General features: G+C 36.1%; 1 protein-coding gene across 1 annotated transcript; it reads right to left on the reverse strand.

Moving 5' to 3' along the window:
• Nucleotides 1-926: 926 nt before the first annotated feature.
• Nucleotides 927-1,862, reverse strand: LOC118581820 (olfactory receptor 4C15-like). Its single transcript, XM_036184252.1, has one exon. The coding sequence runs from the start codon at nucleotides 1,860-1,862 to the stop codon at nucleotides 927-929; it is 936 nt and encodes a 311-aa protein (XP_036040145.1).
• Nucleotides 1,863-18,232: the final 16,370 nt, after the last annotated feature.

Raw genomic sequence — 18,232 nt, forward strand, 5'->3', positions numbered from 1 at the left:
TGTAGGTGACAATACTAAATTCTCAATCCATTATAAATGTGTAATCTCAAAAAGAGGTATCTCAGGATCCTTCTGCCTCTGCCTCTTCAGCATATCCTACCAGGGTGTGTCACCATAACCTGGGACTTGGGGAGAAATAGTCTTTAGGAAAGAGAATGCCTGTTGGTTACCCAATATCAAATGTTCAGCCCTGAAAACATACATATGAGTGACATTATACAGACTGAGGCAGTCATATGTAGGAATATACATGTATGTACATATATGTACATAGTAAAAATTAATGAAAAGGCCATAACCATGAAAGAGAACAATGAGGTTTATGTGGGATAATTTGAAGGGAGAAAATGTAGAAAAAATAATGTATTGAATTATAATCTCAAAAATAAGAGATTAAAAAATGTTTTCTCACCTAGAACATTGAAGGAAACTCTTAAGAATAATGTCATTTCATTCTATATAATAATACCTAAACAACATAATAGCTGTGTAGGTAAATATTGACTTCTCTATCATTCCATTATCTTTGAGGAGTGCACTTTTTCTTTATATTTTTATGGGATGAATAAGTGGGTGTGTAACATATACATACATGTTTGTATACAAGAGGAGAGTACTCTGTTTTTGCATGTGCACAGATATGCAATTACATAAGACCACATTGACAATGTTCATCTGTTGCACATTAAATGAGTGCCTTGGGATTAGTTTGGAATGAACTTTCAGATTTCTGTGTTTGAGTAGATTAGCAGTCCTCTGAGCTTCTTGGATCTACTTAACTCTGTAAAAGCAACACTAAGTTAAGAGGCCTTCTATGCCTGGCTTCTGACATGGGTGCCTGAAATCATAACTGACGTCCTTCTCTTAGCACAGCATGAAGTGCTCCTACCCACTAATCCACCTCCACAGCATAATAAGAGTAATATTTAACATTTATCAGAAACTAATGTCAATCTCTTCCATATTCTCCTGATGGCATTTTTTATTTCCTTATTCCTGAAAGTGTAAACCATAGGATTGAGCAATGGTGTCAAGACTCCAGCAAATAAAACAGCATTTTTCTCAAAGGAGAATGCAGATGCTGGCCTTGCATATGTTAATATACAGGGGACAAAGAACAAAACCACAACAGTAATGTGAGATCCACAGGTGGAGAGAGCTTTAAGTTGTCCCTCAGAGTTGTGGGATCTCAGAGAGCACAATATGACACAATAGGAGAGAAGCAAAATAGAGAAGATTATGATGCAGATAGACCCACTGTTGGCAAACACTAAAATGACAAATATGTGTGTGTCAGTACAGGCAAGCTTCAGTAGTGGGAACAAGTCACACATGTAATGATCAATGACATTGGGTCCACAGAAGGGCAGCTGCAAAATGAAGATAATTTGTATGACAGAATGCAAGAAGCCTCCTGCCCAGGCTACTCCCACCAGAATGCCACACACCCTCCTGTTCATGATGGAAGAGTAATGAAGGGGCTTGCAAATAGCCACATAGCGGTCATAGGCCATGGCTGACAGGATGATCACTTCGGCCCCTGCGAAAAAGTGCACTGTAAATAGTTGTGCCATGCAACATTCAAAGGAAATGGTCTTCCTCTCATAGAAGAAGTCTACAATCATCTTGGGTGTGACAGTAGAAGACGTGCAGGCATCCAGTAAGGACAGGAATATCAAGAAGAAGTACATGGGGGAGCCCAGCAGTGCAGGGCTATAGATAATGGTCATCACAATTATCATATTGCCTCCAATAGTTGCAATGTAGACCAAAGAAAATATAACAAACAATATTTTCTCAACTTTTGAGTTCTGTAAAAGGCCCAGGAATATAAACTCAGTGACACAGCTCTGGTTTTCCATGATCACAAGAAGATGAGAAAGTAAGATGTGTTCTAGTAATCTACAATTAGAAGGAAACAAATACTTAAGCAGTTTACAGAATCACTATCAACAAGTTGGTGTGCCTTAATGCAGAATTATCCTAATTCATTTCTATTAGAAACACAATGTTTGTAAAGTGTCTAGTTATATAACATGCAGAATTAAGATGAGATTAAAATTTTGAATGCTTTATAATGGACACATTTTAAATACTGAGATGAAATAATCTACTCTATGACAGAGTAGAGAAATAATGTATCTTGGAACAGTCTTCTTATATTATTATCCTAGTATTTTTGAAGTGAAATGTTAAAAAGCATTTAGAATCTATATTCTAGATATGAACATAACTTAATAATATCATATGACATTGTATGAATTAGGCCTGGATGGCTAATCTTTAGTGATTAATCAGAACACTACCTTCGCTACCAACAAGAGAAGTGATAAATTGTTCACTTGAAAATCTGGCTGCACTGTGGATTCTTTTATAACTAAGAACAGTATTTTAGCATCAAAAAATTAATCCACATTTCTTTAAAAAATCTATCTGTTTTATGTTTGAAAATGTTGAAATTTTACTTTAAAATCACCATTTTGAAATGTGACCAGAACTTGATAAAAAATCAGGCTGTTGTCATGAAAACTAAATGAAATTAGTAAGACTACAAGCTGCTCTAAGCTTCAACACTCATTCCTAGTCAAAAGTACAGGGAAAGGGTTATTGATTCTATTTTATTTCCTCAAATTTTATAAAAAAATTTGTTAAGGTATAAAAAAAAAGAGCAGATGTTTAATCTGGGATCTTAAGAGACCCAAACTCCAACACCCAGGAGTTCACCACAGTCAACTTGGGTAACGATAGAGACTTTTTCCTCAGTGAAAACTTCAGAGTACCATTGTTTTTCTGCTATCTCCCTCTTTCTGCAAAAGTTAAATAATGTTATTACTTTCTTCCTGTGGGAAAGGTATCTGGGTAAAGGTAAGAGAGTAGTAGATGGTGAAGACTGAGAAAGGAGGGGCCCATCAGCTAAACATGAAAACTGGTGGCAGCACATATCTGAAGAAGAAACTACTCTTTGAATAAAATTTAGACTCTTGAGGCTTAACAACCTGCCAGTTATTAATACAATGACTCTTTTTCAGAAAATATAGTTTGGCAATGTATATGGTTTGAAATATATATGAACTAACTCTAAAACATGTTCATAAACAGCCTACTTACTATTCTCCAAGGTAAAAGAAGGTGTAATGAAAAATGTCAAAATATCACTCATGTTAATTATTTCATGTGTTTCACTTGCACAGAAAGATTTAACAGAAAAATATCAAAGTTTTTATAGTGATCAAATAAAGGTAATTATAAGAGGGGACTATAGAGATGTCTCACTGTGTAAGAGCACTGACTGTACTTCAAGAGGAACTAGGATCAGTTCCCAGCACCCACATGAGAGCCCACAGCTGTCTATAACACCAGTTCCAGGGGACCAGACACCCATGGCAAAACACCAATGCATATTAAATAATAAACAATAATAACAGTTATGGAATCAAAAATTGTAGGAAGAGATGTTAAGGGCTAAGAATAAGTGGCCCCAGACAATTACTTGCACCAGAGAATCCAATTTCAGATACCACTCTTGCTTTGCATAACCAAAGCTCTCAAGTAATTTTATTTATATTTATTTGCAAAGCAAAATACTTAATTTCATACTTGCAAGATATGATGATTTCAAGCCACAGTACTTTCTAAGGTTCTGAATAATTAATTGTAGATTATAAAGACCATCTTACTGAAAAGGAGCCCTGAGGGGTGTGTTCCAAAATTTATAGGTTCAATGTCAATTTTAAAATAAGTAAACATTAGCAACATCTTTTGACATTCGACATAAGATTAATTTCAACAAAAATGACATTATCATTTTTCCATTAAAACATACAAAATAGAGTCTACATTATACTTATATAGTTATTATCACTAGGGTTATGATTTTACAACATTTAGGAGATGATGAATATAAGGTGTTGAAACAAATTATACTCTAAATTGAATTTTGTGCTATAGAAAGAATAATAATTGAAAATTAATCTAAACATAAGTAGAATCTGTTACTTAGATAAGACAAATGTTTGCATTTTTTTCTTCACTATCTTGACAAATGCATACAGTAAAGCTATGTGGCCACGTAGAATCAATGCCAGTGATAATCTAGAGGCTTCTATTCTATCTTATATGTGTAAATCAAAAATTAGACTAAAAACAAAGTCAACTAGAAATTTATAAATTGTTTGCTTTCTACCCTTTGAGAGGCTAGGAAACATAGGGGAAGCATGATACCATCACAATATATTGTTTATATGTATAGAATTCTCACGGATTAAAAAAAAATGTATTTTGAAAATAGGTAACAAAGCAAGTTAATGTCAAAATACCCATCTTTAGTGAGTGCAGTAACACATCCCAAGCTCTCTGCTCCATTAAAGTAAATTGTTGATCAAATTTTCTGTTTGTTTGTTTGTTTTAATGGGGGTTTACATGGTCCTATATAGGCCAGGCTGCCCTCAAACTTACCAGATAGCTTGAATCAATTTAAACTCCTGATTTTTGTGCTTCCACCTCCAATGCATGAGGATTATAAACATGTGACACCACACTCAGCCAGCTTCATAGCTTTTATCATCATATTCTATAAACTTTAAGTCAAAAGGAACTTGGGAATACTGACATCTCCTTTATTTTAAACAATGCTGTGTACCTAAAAGAGAGGAAAAACATTCCATGACTTTCTTTTTTTAATAGCTATAGTCTTGAAAATTCTAGAGCTATACTGGATATCCTTAGCCATCTCCTTGATCAGTAACATTGGGAGGATTGTCACCCTGTGCCCAGATATCCACATGGCCCACTGTCTTAGCAACAAGGCTAATTGTAGCACAGGTACAAGGTACAGAATTTCTTTGTTAATATAAAACATCTGTAAAATTAAAAAAATATGAGAAGGTAGAGCTGAAAGATTGTTATTCTAGGTGATTAATTTGAAAGTTATTTCAAAAAATAAACACTGTTATTACAATTGATAATCATGAATTCAAATGTCCTCATTAAAGTTCATAAATCCACCATATTTTTATGTGTACTTACTAGCTATCAATAAAAGATGTATTACTTGTCTGTGTCTCAATGGAAATTTCTTTCTACAGCTCTCTGGGAAAGATGCTCTCCAAAACTAACTAATTCTCTTTTTCTCCCCTTAGTATTCATCTGCTATTGTCCCTAAATTCTCAACTTTCTTATCTTACCATTTCTGAAACATTGGAGAACGCATTTTTCTCTGTTTAGTCTCCTCACCTTCCTAATGGATTTCTGAAGCTCCTCTTTGATGACTTGGGGAATCAGATCATTTTGGAAGAACGATCAAGCCAGACTACCAGCTTAAAGCAGTTCAAAGATTCAATTTAGATTTTCCTAGAAGAGTTCTGAGGCAAAAACCTAAAGCAAAGGGAAACTTAAGTAGACATAAATCTGTAGCCTCTTCATTTTGTAGCTAGATAACTTTGAACAAAATGTTTCTTGTGCCATGTTTTAGTGTTAGGTTGTGGATATAGTACATATATTTTTAATATCCATTTGCAATATTATATAGAGATTAACAGATCCTCAATCTGCTGTAACCCTATATCAGCATTCTTTACAAAACCTCAAAGCATACTACCTTTACATACAAATATCAGAATGGTAAGTACACATAATATATACATAATCATAATCATGTATTTAAAAATAAAGTATGATTGAATAGATAATAGACAACACAAAATTTGGTGTCTTTATACATTATATGGTTTCAATACAAAGGTGGAAATGTGAAATAATGATTGATTACGTTAAACTTGAAGAAATTCATGATTATCAGAGGACAGGAAAACATGGACATAAGAACTGCCCATGAAGACAGAAAGCAGAGGAGAGAGAGAATGAGAGAGTAAGAGACAGAGACAGAGAGAGGAGAGACAGAGAGGAGGAGGAGATGTGGTGCATGTAGTATAGGAAGGGAGGAAGAAGGGCTGGAAAGAATTTACAATCTGAAGACTGTTTTTTATGGACATGTGAGCCATTATTACCTTTAAGTGTACATTTGTGGGCTATTACTATTACTATTAAGTGTGTATTTGTGGATATATTTGTGTGTATTTTTATTTTCTAGACTCCATGTGTATCATTATTGTCTCTTATATGCTCTGATTTTCTTAATAAAATTTCCCATTTAGAATAAGGATATTGATCATTAGAGTTTACATAACTCTCTCAAAATCACACTCATAAAATGAAAAATCAATGTTTGGATTAAACAGTGTCTTGACCACAACACCAAAACTATAAATTGATTTATCACAATTTAAATTGTCTCTGAAGATGTAAAAGTTTACTTTATATGTCTAACCTTATGTCAGCTGTATGAAAATCCTGAAGATAGCAATGCCCCATATGCTGAGGAGTGCAGTCCATTCACTGGTCATCAAAACACGGTTTGTATCCAATGCTTCTTGCCATGTGTAATAGAGAAGAGCAGCTCTCACAGTGTCAGAAGAGAATGTTAACCAATGCTCCTCTAACATTGTTTCCATTGTGTTTTAACCATAAAGGCAAAATGAAAAGCCAATGTTCCACTTTAATAGTGAATGAAATTTAATGTGGGTTTCTTGAGTGTTTGGTCTACCTGTGAGACCTATTCTTAGCTCCCTGAGGGTTTGTATGATTTATGGACTCAGGAGTATCAAAGGCACAATTTCATGTACTTCTTCACTTGATTGTTGATAAAACTTCTTTTCTCAATGAAAATCATGTTTAAAATATTGGGGTGGTGACATTTTTATCTGATAATCTTTAAGGTAATATTACTCTCAGGAATAAAACACTATTATATAATGTGTAGAGTGTAGCATCTCTGTGCATAATTTAAGTTGGAATTCTTGAGTACTAACCAAAATAAAAGCTAGTTTTTGTCATGAGGAATATAGCAATCGATGAATGAGGATAATTTGTGTAGCTTTAGGAAAATACTAGCAAGGACTGCATTCAATTATAGATGAATTGATTTCCTCTAAGAATATTTTATTTTATTTGCTTTTTGACAATTTCACAAATATACAAGGTATAATGATAATATGACTACATATTACCTTTTTGTTCTGATGACTCCCCACTTCTTCTTGTTGGTCCTTCTGTATCTACTGCTGTTATTTCAGATCCACAGACTATATATTGCTTGTATTAGCATGTTCCAGGTTTTATTTGTTTGAGTTTGTTCAACTTCACTCATGTTATCATATACCTAAAGAAAGTGATACCTCTTCTCAAGCAATCTTTATCTGTCAATTCTCCTCAATGAAGAGAGAGAACTCCTGAGACCATTCTTTATCAATGATGCAATGTTACAGGATTGAATCTTGTGCCAGTATTGTATGATTCCAACTTCTCTATCATATCCAGTAAGAATGTTATAACATCCTCTTCCTTCCAATGTCTTTCATTCCTGATGCCTATCCTTTAAAATATTTTCCAGATGTTGGAGGAGGCAATATAGCTGTGTCATTTAGGACTGACCATTGAAGAGTTACTTATTTTCTGTACTTGGAAGAGTTGTGAGTCTATGCACTAATTTCCACACAGTGCAAAAAGAAGCTATTTTGGGATGATCATTGGTTTAGGATAACCATTGGTGTGCTTTTCCTTGGAGAAAAGTATGTCTTCCATTCTCAGAATTCCTTAGCTGTCTTCCCTCCAGTTGGAGGAATTGAAAAATAAAAAAGATGTTATGATTTTATAATCTCAAAGCATAAAGAAATCTTTTTTAAGGAGATTTTTTATTTATAACTAAGAGGTGCCCTAGACTATCCATATAAACGTGAATATGTAGAAAGCTGACACAATGTTTACTTAACAAAACAATAGTAATATATCCTCTCCTAGGGCTTGTGACTTTGTTCTTCACAGGCTTTTGTCCATGTTTTCAGTATAAGGTATGTGTTCCCTCCTATTGACCATACATCAACTTCAGTCTTAAAGGGTTTATACCCAAAACAGTCATGATTCTACTGCACCAGTGAATATATCTTACCTATTTGATCATTATCCATAAGCCATGCCAGGCTGTGGCTTGCTAAAATATTTAGGAGTTTTCTTCAACAACTGACTTACAGTATATTCTAGAACTATGAAATCTAGTCATCAGAGATGAATATACTAAGTAATTCTTAAGTGTAAGTACTTACAAAATTAGAAACAAGTTATAGATGCCCTATATATATTTGCACAAGTGAATCTTCTATTCCAGAAAGGAATCGTTTATAGCAAGAAATGATTGTTCAAAAGTGATTGCAAAAGTCAGAAGGGTAAGTTCCAAATTCTTTAGCTTCAATTTTTCTGGTATCTTGGACTTGTAATGTATATCTGAGACCTAAAGTGATTAGTTAGTACCACCACTTCAGCCCTGCTGCCTATAATACAGCAGCGTATCTCATGTCTTGGCTCCATTCCATATACAGAAATTCTCTCTGCCATTGTTAAATGGTCAGCTATCTTCAGCACCTTGTTTCTCCATTGACACAGGGCTTTACCATCACAGTTTTAAGTAGCTGTTTATGATGATGATATTGGAGCTGGTCTATTAGTTTACAATATCCATGGCTAGCTAAAGTCAGAATAGAGGAAATGTCAAGTACCTGTGAGATAGAGAACAATTAGTGAATAAGACTTTGTGATACATTTTAAGGCATAGCTCTTATTAGCATGGCTGAAGTATGGGGGAACCTGACCCTGAGGAGATGAAGTAGAAATAAAGGGATTTTGAAACTCTTAATCAGTTTCTCATCCATTGCATTAATGAACAATAGCTGTCATTTTTTTAGCAATGCCAAACTATAAATTTTTATATACCCAAATATTCTTTCAATGGAAAAAAAGCAATAAATAAATTTTTAAAAGTTGGGGATTTGGAAAACTTGAGAAGAGGATACATCTGTCTTTGGGACTTCTTGTGTAAAGATATGAACTGTATAAAGGCATTTGAATTTCTGTGTAAAGGATTCTGCAATTGGAACTGATAATGCTGGTATTCAAGAACATTCAGCCTGAATTTTCTTGTCTGTTTGATCCAATAATTTTCACAAAGAGAACAGTATATAACCAAATTTTACTATTTTTGTCCCTTTAATTTGTGAGACATTTTATTTAATATTTGAGTGCTAAATGCTATGTACAATTTGTTTCCTTTTTTTTTTCATTTTAAAATGGAGAAAGACATTGAATTTTTATATGTACCACAAAAACAATTGAGAGCAAGCCTTCTAAGTATTCTATAAGAGATAAATTGATGTCTACTTGTGTTGCAACATGATTATATTCTCTGTTTTTAGAAGGGTACAGAGAATGATGACTTTAAGATTAACCAGTGCTATCCATGAAGAGTCTTTGTCCTAAATCAACAAAAATGACAAACAATAGGAACCAAATTGGCACGTCTGGAGCCAGATTCAATTGAGGAAATGGTGATTCCCTTTGGGCATGTAATGTGGGATTGATAAATGATAAGTAGTAAGAGGAGAATCAGGCATTACACAGTAGCTCTTGCAACCTGAAGGAAATAGCGTCTTAATTATGAGAAACTGAAATCCCATGGTATGGGATATACCTTATGAAAAGATGGTTGTCCTAGTTAGCTTCGATCATAATTTTGATACAGCACAGTCTTATCACCAGAAAAAATTAACCAATAAGAATTCACTGAACATGATTGGCTTATAGTCAATGTCTGTGGGGTACTATCTTGATGGAGGAAAGCCCTAGTCCACTGTGGGCAGAACTATTCATAGTCAGGCAATTCTGGTATTTTTATGGAAGCTAACTTAGCTCAAGTCAGAAAGAAAGTCAAACAAACAGGCACCAAGCAGGCTCCCTGGTTCTGGTACCCCAAGTTCCTGCTCTTACCTCCCTCAAAAAAGGATTTTGCACTGGAATATTAACCAAGTAAACTCTCCTCCCCAAGTTGCTTTAGTCCCAACATTTTATTACAGCAAGAAAGTGAAATCAGAGCTTTGATTAATTTGGTTATATTTTACTGTCATTTGTTCTAAAATTATAAAACATACAATGAAAGTAAATGTCTTGTTTTTGTATCTTCAAATTTTATACTTACCAAATGAAAATTGCTAAGTTTCAAATATTATTTTCATGACCTTCAGTCAGAAAGAATCCTTTCCAACTTTCCCTGGGTGACTTGGAGTCAGAGTAACTAGTGAATCACATTCATCATATAACTGCATGTTAAAACCACAGGCCAAACATTATGTGGACCCAGGGAAAAACCCCCAGAAGAAAGGGAAAAAAGATTGTTGGAGGCAGAGGGGTGGTTTAAGTGGAGATTTTTTAGTTCTACCCAGCTCGCAGCTGCTCAGACCAACATAAACACACAAAGACTTATATTACTTATAAACTGAATGGCCATGACAAGCTTCTTGTTATCTAGTTTTTATATCTTAAATTAATCCATTTCTGTGAATCTATACCTTCCCACATGGCTCATGGCTTTCCAGTTTCTTTTTTTTTATTTCTTTTTTTTTCTTTATTATTATGTGTTTTAAATTATATACATCAGCCATGGGTTCCCCTGTCCTCCCCCCTCCCACTCCCACCCCCACCTTCCCCCCAGCCCCACCCCTCCATTCCCATGTCCTCCAGGATCAAGGCACCCCTGGGGATTCATTTAAACCTGGTGGATTCAGTACAGGCAGGTCCTGTCACCTCCTTCCAGACTGAGCAAAGTGTCCTTGTGTAAGCCCAAGGTTTCAAACATCCAGCTCATGCACTAAGGACAGATCCTGGTCCCACAGACTAGGTGCCTCCCAAACAGATCAAGCTATTCAATTGTCTCACTTATCCAGATGGCGTTATCTAGCTGGGTGCTCCACAGCCTTTGGTTCATAATTCATATGCTTCCATTCATTTGGCTATTTGTCCCTGTGCTTTTTGCAATCTTGGATTTAACAATTCACACTCATAGGAGGATACTAGTTGTAAAAAAAAGATGACTAGACTGCTACACAACTCCAGAGAGGCTACCTAGAAAACGGGACCCTAGGAAAGACCAAAGGATCATCCAATGACAGAGAAATGGATGAGATCTACATGAACAACCTGGACAACAGTGGGAGTATTGAAGGGCAAGATTTGTAGTTAGAGTTTTCCTGTCTGGCCCAGTCAGGACAAATCTCTCTCACCCGCCAGTCCCACAGTTGCTTAGACCCAACCAAGAAACGACACAGAAACTTACATTGTTTAGAAACTGTATGGCTGTGGCAGGCATCTTGTTATCTACTTCTATCTTAAATTAACCCATTTCTGTTAGTCTATACTTTGCCACATGGCTTGTGGCTTACCGGTGTCTTTACATGTTGCTTCTCATGGCGGCGGCTGGCAGTGTCTCTCCAGCCTTCTACTTCCCAGAATTCTCTTCTCTCTTGTCCCGCCTATACTTCCTGCCTGGCCACTGGCCAATCAGAATTTTATTTACACAGAGCGATATCCACAGCAAAGATTGGAGGGAAAGAAAGCTTAGGGGAGCAGGAGATCCCAGCTGGATCAAGAATAGAAAGGGAGAATGAGGGATAACAGACCATGATAAATGAAGACCACATGAAAACAGGAATAGGCATAGTGCTTGAGAGATCCCCAGAAATCCACAATGATATATCCTCTGTAGTCTGCTGGCAATAGTGGAGAGAAAGCCTGATCTGACCTAGTCTGGTGATCAGATGACTAAACACCCTAAGTAAGTCATGGAACTCTCATCTAATAACTGATGGAAGTGGACGCAGAGATCCTCAGCCAGGCCCCAGGTAGAGCTCCAGGTGTCCAACTGTTGAGAAAGAGGAGGGTCTGCAAGGGCTTTCCAGTTTCTTTACATCTTGCTTTTCCTGGTGGCAGGGGCTGGCAGCATCTCCTGACTCAGTCTTTTATTTTTCAGAATTTTCCCTCTGTTTATTCTGCCTATACTATACTTTCTGCCTAGCTACTGGCCAATCAGTGTTTTACTTATCAGTCACTCAGAGCTACACATGTACAGCATATAGAAGACATCCCCAGCACTTCCCCCTTTTTTTTTCACAAAAATGAAGGTTTTAACTTTAAATGACATGTTAGTATACATGAATAACCCCAAAAATTCAACCAAGGAACTGATAGAGCTAATAAGAACCTTCAGCAACATTGCAGGATACAAGATCAACTCAAAAAAAAAATCAGAAGCCCTTCTATATACAGTAGACAAACAGGCTGAGAAGGAAATCAGAGATACATCACCCTTTACAATAGCCACAAATGTTATAAAATACCTTGGGGTTACTCTAACTAAGCATGTGAAGGAGCTATATGACAAGAACTTTAAGTCCCTGAAAAAAGAAATTGAAGATGTCAGAAAATGGAAAGATCTCCCATGCTCATGGATAGGCAGGATTAACATAGTAAAAATGGCGATCTTACCAAAAGCAATCTACAGATTCAATGCAATTCCCTCCAAATTACCAACACAATTCTTCACAGATCTGGAGAGAATAATACTGAACTTCATATGGAAAATCAAAAAACCCAGGATAGTCAAAAGAATCCTGTACAATAAAACAACTTCTGGAGGCATCACAATCCCTGACCTCAAGCTCTACTATAGAGCTACTGCAATAAAAACAGCTTGGTACTTGCATAAAAACCGACATGTGGACCAATGGAATCGAATTGAAGACCCTGACATTAACCCACACACCTATGAACATATAATTTTTGACAAAGAAGCCAAAAATGTACAATGGAAAAAAGAAAGCATCTTCAACAAATGGTGCTGATGTTATCATAAATATTCCTAAATATAGCATGCTTAGTTTGGATAATGTTACTTGTATATATGTTTTTAGGTCTCAATATTTTTTATTAGATAACCAGGTGGTAATATTGTCCCTGGGAAAGACTACATCTCCTACTCTCAGAATTTCTTACTACTTGTAGTTAATTTTGTGGGTTGATACCTCATGGTCTATTCCCTACCAATTTGGAATATGTATTGTCTCATCCTTCTTTAGCTCATATTTTGGTGACAAAGTTTTTGTAATTTATTGGTGTTAGTTCTGACATTACTAGGATTCACAGTTTCACAACAAACTCCCTGATCCTCTGGCTCTTAAAATTTTTCTAGCCCCTTTTTTACATTGTTCTATGAACCCTAGGTATGGGAAATTGTTTCATAGATGTATTCGTTGTGACTTGGCTTCAAAATTCTTCACTATGATTGGCTTTGGTTTTCTGTAGTGATCTCTGTATGTTGCAGAGATATTTCACCTGTGGGGTGTCATGAATCCCCTTATCTGTAGGTATAGTGAACAATATTAATGTATAGTTAGAGGTTATTCTGATTTTTGTAAAGTAGTGTTTTAAGTTCTCCTCTTAGATGAATGACTTCAGTAGCCTTGGGTATTTGGCTAGATTTCTGATACCAGACATTATTTATCACTTGTTGAGCAGATATTAAATGCAATTAGTAATTAGTAGGTTACTGCAAAGGTATATATACCACTACTGCATCCTAAGAGTTATGGTGCCATGCTGGCCATTATGGTTCATAGGCTCTGTAGCTAAGTTGTACTGTTGGTTGCTTCCCTCTTTTGGACACTGTATGATACCATTAAAACTAGTCCTCAGGGATGAGGTATTTAGGTTGTTTCATTTAGGGGTCCTTGATCCTTGTTTCAGCAATAGGGACTTAGCTTCTACCAATGGGTGGCAAACAAGGGCATAAAGTACATAGTGAATGTTTTGGGAGCTTCTTGGACAATTCTAACCAACAAAACAAAGGAGGACTTCTCATGCCTGCTATTGTTGTTGTTGTTTTTCCTTTTGTCTTTGACTCCTGAAGAGAGCATTGTCAGATCAGGTGAGAAAATTTCATTTAAATTGTGTATGTGTATTTCTATACAAACGTACGTGTATTATATCTTCTACATAAATAGTTTATATTATGATCATTTGTTATTTTTTCAGACATCTTTCTTGTTATTTATCCCTCTTGATCCTTCTCCTATATTTATATCCTTCTGTCAGCCTTAATTTGAGCCCCTCTTTCCTCATCTCTCCATCAGTTTATTTGTATCCTATTATTCTCCTCACTATAGTCCCACCACCACAACACCAGTGGTCCATTTTGCTTTCCTCCTTTCTGCAGGTATTCCAGGATATGTATTCAAATCTAATGATTTTAAGCTAGAAGCTTCCAATGATATTTTTCTTTCTGGGTCTGGCCTACTTCATTCAGGATGGTCTTCTGTAGTTCTATCTCGTTATCTGCATGGTCCATGGTATTGTTTTTCTTTTTAGCTGAATAGTATTCCATAGTGTATATGTACCACATTTTCATTATCTATTTTGGCTGTTTTGTTTTTTTTTCTGTTTCTTAGCTATTGTGTATTGAGCAGCAATGAACAAGGCTGAGCAAGTATATGAGGATATGATGTTGAGGCTTTAGGACATATAACACGGTGTGGAAGAGCTGATCATAGGATAGAATTTTAGCATTTAGAGGATTCTCAACACTGATTTGTATACTGGCTATCCCAGTCTGCAATATCACCAACAATGTGATTTTAACCTATCCCCACCATTTGTTTTCAGTTCTTTTGTTGATCTTTGCCATTATAACTAAAAAAAAAATGACATCAATAAATTTGTTTTGCTTTGCCTTTTCAAAATTGCTAGCAATGATGAATTTTCAACCTATTTCTTAGCTCTGTTTTATTTTTGCTTTTTTTTGTCTTGTTGCATTTCATTTAATTATTTTTATGTTTTGGCTTTATTCTTTTAAGAGAGAAAGAGCATGAAGTTGAGTGTATAGGATGATAGGAAGGATATAGGAGAGATGGATGGAATGAAAAGAATATGATCAAACATGATGTATAAAACATGTCCATAAAAATTAAAAACAATTATTGCTCAGTTTTCAATTTTTTTGAGTTGATTTTGCTTAGGCCTGACCATGTTGATATTATTTTTAAGTTTTAAGTCAATATAACTCATAATAAAATTCTCGGCTAATTTTAACTACTGGAATCTTTCTTTTCTGAGTTGAGTTTTCATTATATACATGACTAGTTTTATGTCAACTTACACAAATTAGAGTCATATGAGAAGAGGGAACATCAAATAAGAAAATTCCACCTGAAGATTAAACTGTAGTACAATTTTTTAATTAGTGATTAATGAGGGAGAACCCAGACCACTATGGTGGTGCCATCCCTCATCCAGTGGTCTTAGGTTCTATGAGAAAGCAGGCTGAGTAAACCATGGGTAGCAAGCTGGAAAGCAGCATCCCTCCATGATTGCTGCATCAGCCCTTGACTTGAGGTTCCTGCCCTGTTTTAGTTCCTATCCTTTCTTCCTTCAGTGATGGACTACAATGTAGAAGTGTAAGACAGGTAAAGTCTTTCCTCCCCAATTTGCTTTTTGGTGATGGTTTTTCATCATAGCAATAGAAACCCTAAAATAATCCTCTGCTTGCCTGGAAGTGCCTGTGTAGACCTTGCTGGCCTTGAAATCAGAAAGATGTGCCTTTGTCTGCCTCTTGAGTGTTATGGTTAAAGAATGTGCCACCATAACCTGTTTATAGTAATTTAGGAAAAAAAAATGGTAGTGTTAAAATGAGAATAATGGTATGTATAGATATCCAAAGACCCCAGTGGATACTTCTTCCTAATTAAAAGAATAAAATGGTTCAGAAAACAGTCTTAAATACAAATCAGATCAAATCATTTTAATCTAAAAATATTTTGGTGTTTTTTTTTCTTCTAAACTTATTCTTGTTTTAGCATGGGTCATGGATCATCCTCACACCCTCATAATCTCTCTCATTCACTAACTATACTTTCATCTCTGTCTCTTGGTTAAAATGTCATGATTATCTTTTCTTCTTCATCTTCATACTTCAGTAAATGTAAAAACTGTATAAATGATAATACTAATTGTTTTCCATAAATACACAAAATGAAATAAAATTTGGGACTGGGAAATTATTCAGTTGCTAGAGTTCTTGTTTCAAAGTTTGAGTGTACCTGGAGATCTTCTCTCCAGGTCCCACCAAGCCTCCACAGTCCCACAACCCATATTTAAAATAATCACTTGGACACTTACATTACTTATAAACTGTATGGCCATGGTGGGCTTTTTGTTATCTACTTCTTCTATCTTAAATTAACCCATTTCTATTAATCTCTAATTTGCCACGTGACTTGTGGCTTACCAGTACTTACATCTCGCATGTCATGGCTGTGGCTGGATGGTCTCTCCACTTCCACTTCCCCGAATTCTCTTCTCTGCTTGTCCTGCCTATACGTCCTGCCTAGCTACTGGCCAATCAATGTTTTATTTGTTAACCAATCATAGCAGCACATTTTACATACAGAACATCCCAAAGAATTTGAGAATCCAAATTCTGATTCCTAGTACTCAAGTAAAAAGCCAGGAATGGTTAAGCATACCTAAAATCATAGTGTTGAAAGTTGGAGACATGAAAATTCAAGTTCCCAGGGGAGAAATAGAAATCAATAAAGTAAGTAAGTACCTGAATCGTTGCCCTTCAGATTAAGGAAAACACACTAACTCAAAGGATAATGTGGAAATCTATAGAGGAAAGCACAGTAAAGTAACGTCTTACCTTTCAGAGCACACACATGAAAACACAAGAATATATCACACACACATTCACAAGATAAATAAGTAAATGAATGAATAAAACATGAATATTGGGTCCATGATAAACGAAAATAGAAGCAGATAGACTTTAATAATAAGAAAATGGCATTACAAGATAGGAAAATGAGAAGTATGACCATACTTTGCTGAAAAATATTAACTCAAGCTTTAATAGAAATCCAAAAATGGTGTGTTTTCACTTTTATTCTTCTCATAAATTGCATCCTGACTGTAGTTTTCCCTCCCTCCACACTCACTAGTTCCACCCTCACCACCCCATATAGTGATATTTTATTTGTATTGAAATGTGATTTTATTTGTATGTCAATAAAATTGCCTTGAGGTCAGAGCAAGCCAGAGCAGAAGCCGAGCAGTAGTGGGGCACGCCTTTAATCCCAGCACTTGGGAGGCAGAGCTAGGCGGATCTCTGTGTGTTCAAGGATACAGCCAGCATAGCAGACACACGCCTTTAATCTCAATACCAACCATAGAAGACCTGGAGGTCTGTACAAACAGGCAGTGATGAGGAGGTCATGTGGCTGGGTTTACAACCAATAAGAGAGGAGAACAGAAAGTCTTTAAATAGACAGGACGCACAGAAGTAGGTCTCTTGCGGAGAGGAGGAACCGCAGAAGCAGTGAAGGGTAAGGTTTTCTGCTTTGGCTCTGACCTCGTGGTTTTTAACTCTGCAACTGGCTCTGTGTTTCTTATTTAACAAGCAGGATACATCTACAATTGGCACCCAACGTGGCAAGAATTCATTAAAAAAACGCTTGCCTTGGCAGTGGGTCCGGCTTCCCGCCTGGGCGGGCCTGCCTCCCTAGCTCCGGCTTAGCCCTGGTCTAACCCAGGCCTAGCTCAGCTTAGGACTCAGGCACCGCAGCTGGAGTTACTTGCTTAAAAAGCCGGTGCTACAAACAACTCAGGCCTGCGGGAGCTACCGCTAATTGCAGTAGCTACACGCAACTGCAGATAGGCTGCTTTTGGCTGAAACGCCAGCGCACGTGGTCGGTCAGAGCTTAAGGAAGCCAGAGCCCAGGCTCAACTCCGCTCAGACCGGAACATTGAAGCGGCTGGATTCAAAATTTTAGCCAGAACGTGGCTACGCTTTCTCTCTTTCTCTCTTTCTCTCTCTCTGGATTCCCACCTCGGACGCTAGGTAGCTGTTTGGAAATTCCCTCGGATTTCTACTGTTCTGCGCAGAATTGGTAAGTCATTTATATCAGATATTTTAAAGGAAACTATTTAAGAGATTTTTTTCCACATTAAAAAAAAAATGGGTTTTATGTGTACATTGGAAGAAAATTGGGCTTTGTTTGAAATTTTAGGCAGTATGGTAATGGAACAACTATATGAGAAGATTAATGTTGATCGAATTATGTACATTATTATTCTTCTTATCCTTATTTTACAATTTAAAAAGACAGTCAATTTAAGTGCCAGGATAGAAATTTTAGAAAAACTTTTTAAACCTGTTAAAATGAAATATAGAGAAATTCAGATTCAGACAGAAGAAATTAACAGTGAAGTTGTTTCAGGACTGGATTATAAAGGTTACAGAAAGAAT

This window comes from Onychomys torridus, chromosome 4, assembly GCF_903995425.1.
Source record: "Onychomys torridus chromosome 4, mOncTor1.1, whole genome shotgun sequence".
NCBI lineage: Eukaryota > Metazoa > Chordata > Mammalia > Rodentia > Cricetidae > Onychomys > Onychomys torridus.

Coding starts and splice junctions, on each gene's coding strand:
- LOC118581820 (XM_036184252.1), bottom strand. CDS start 1,862: ATGGAAAACCAGAGCTGTGTCACTGAGTTTATATTCCTGGGCCTTTTA.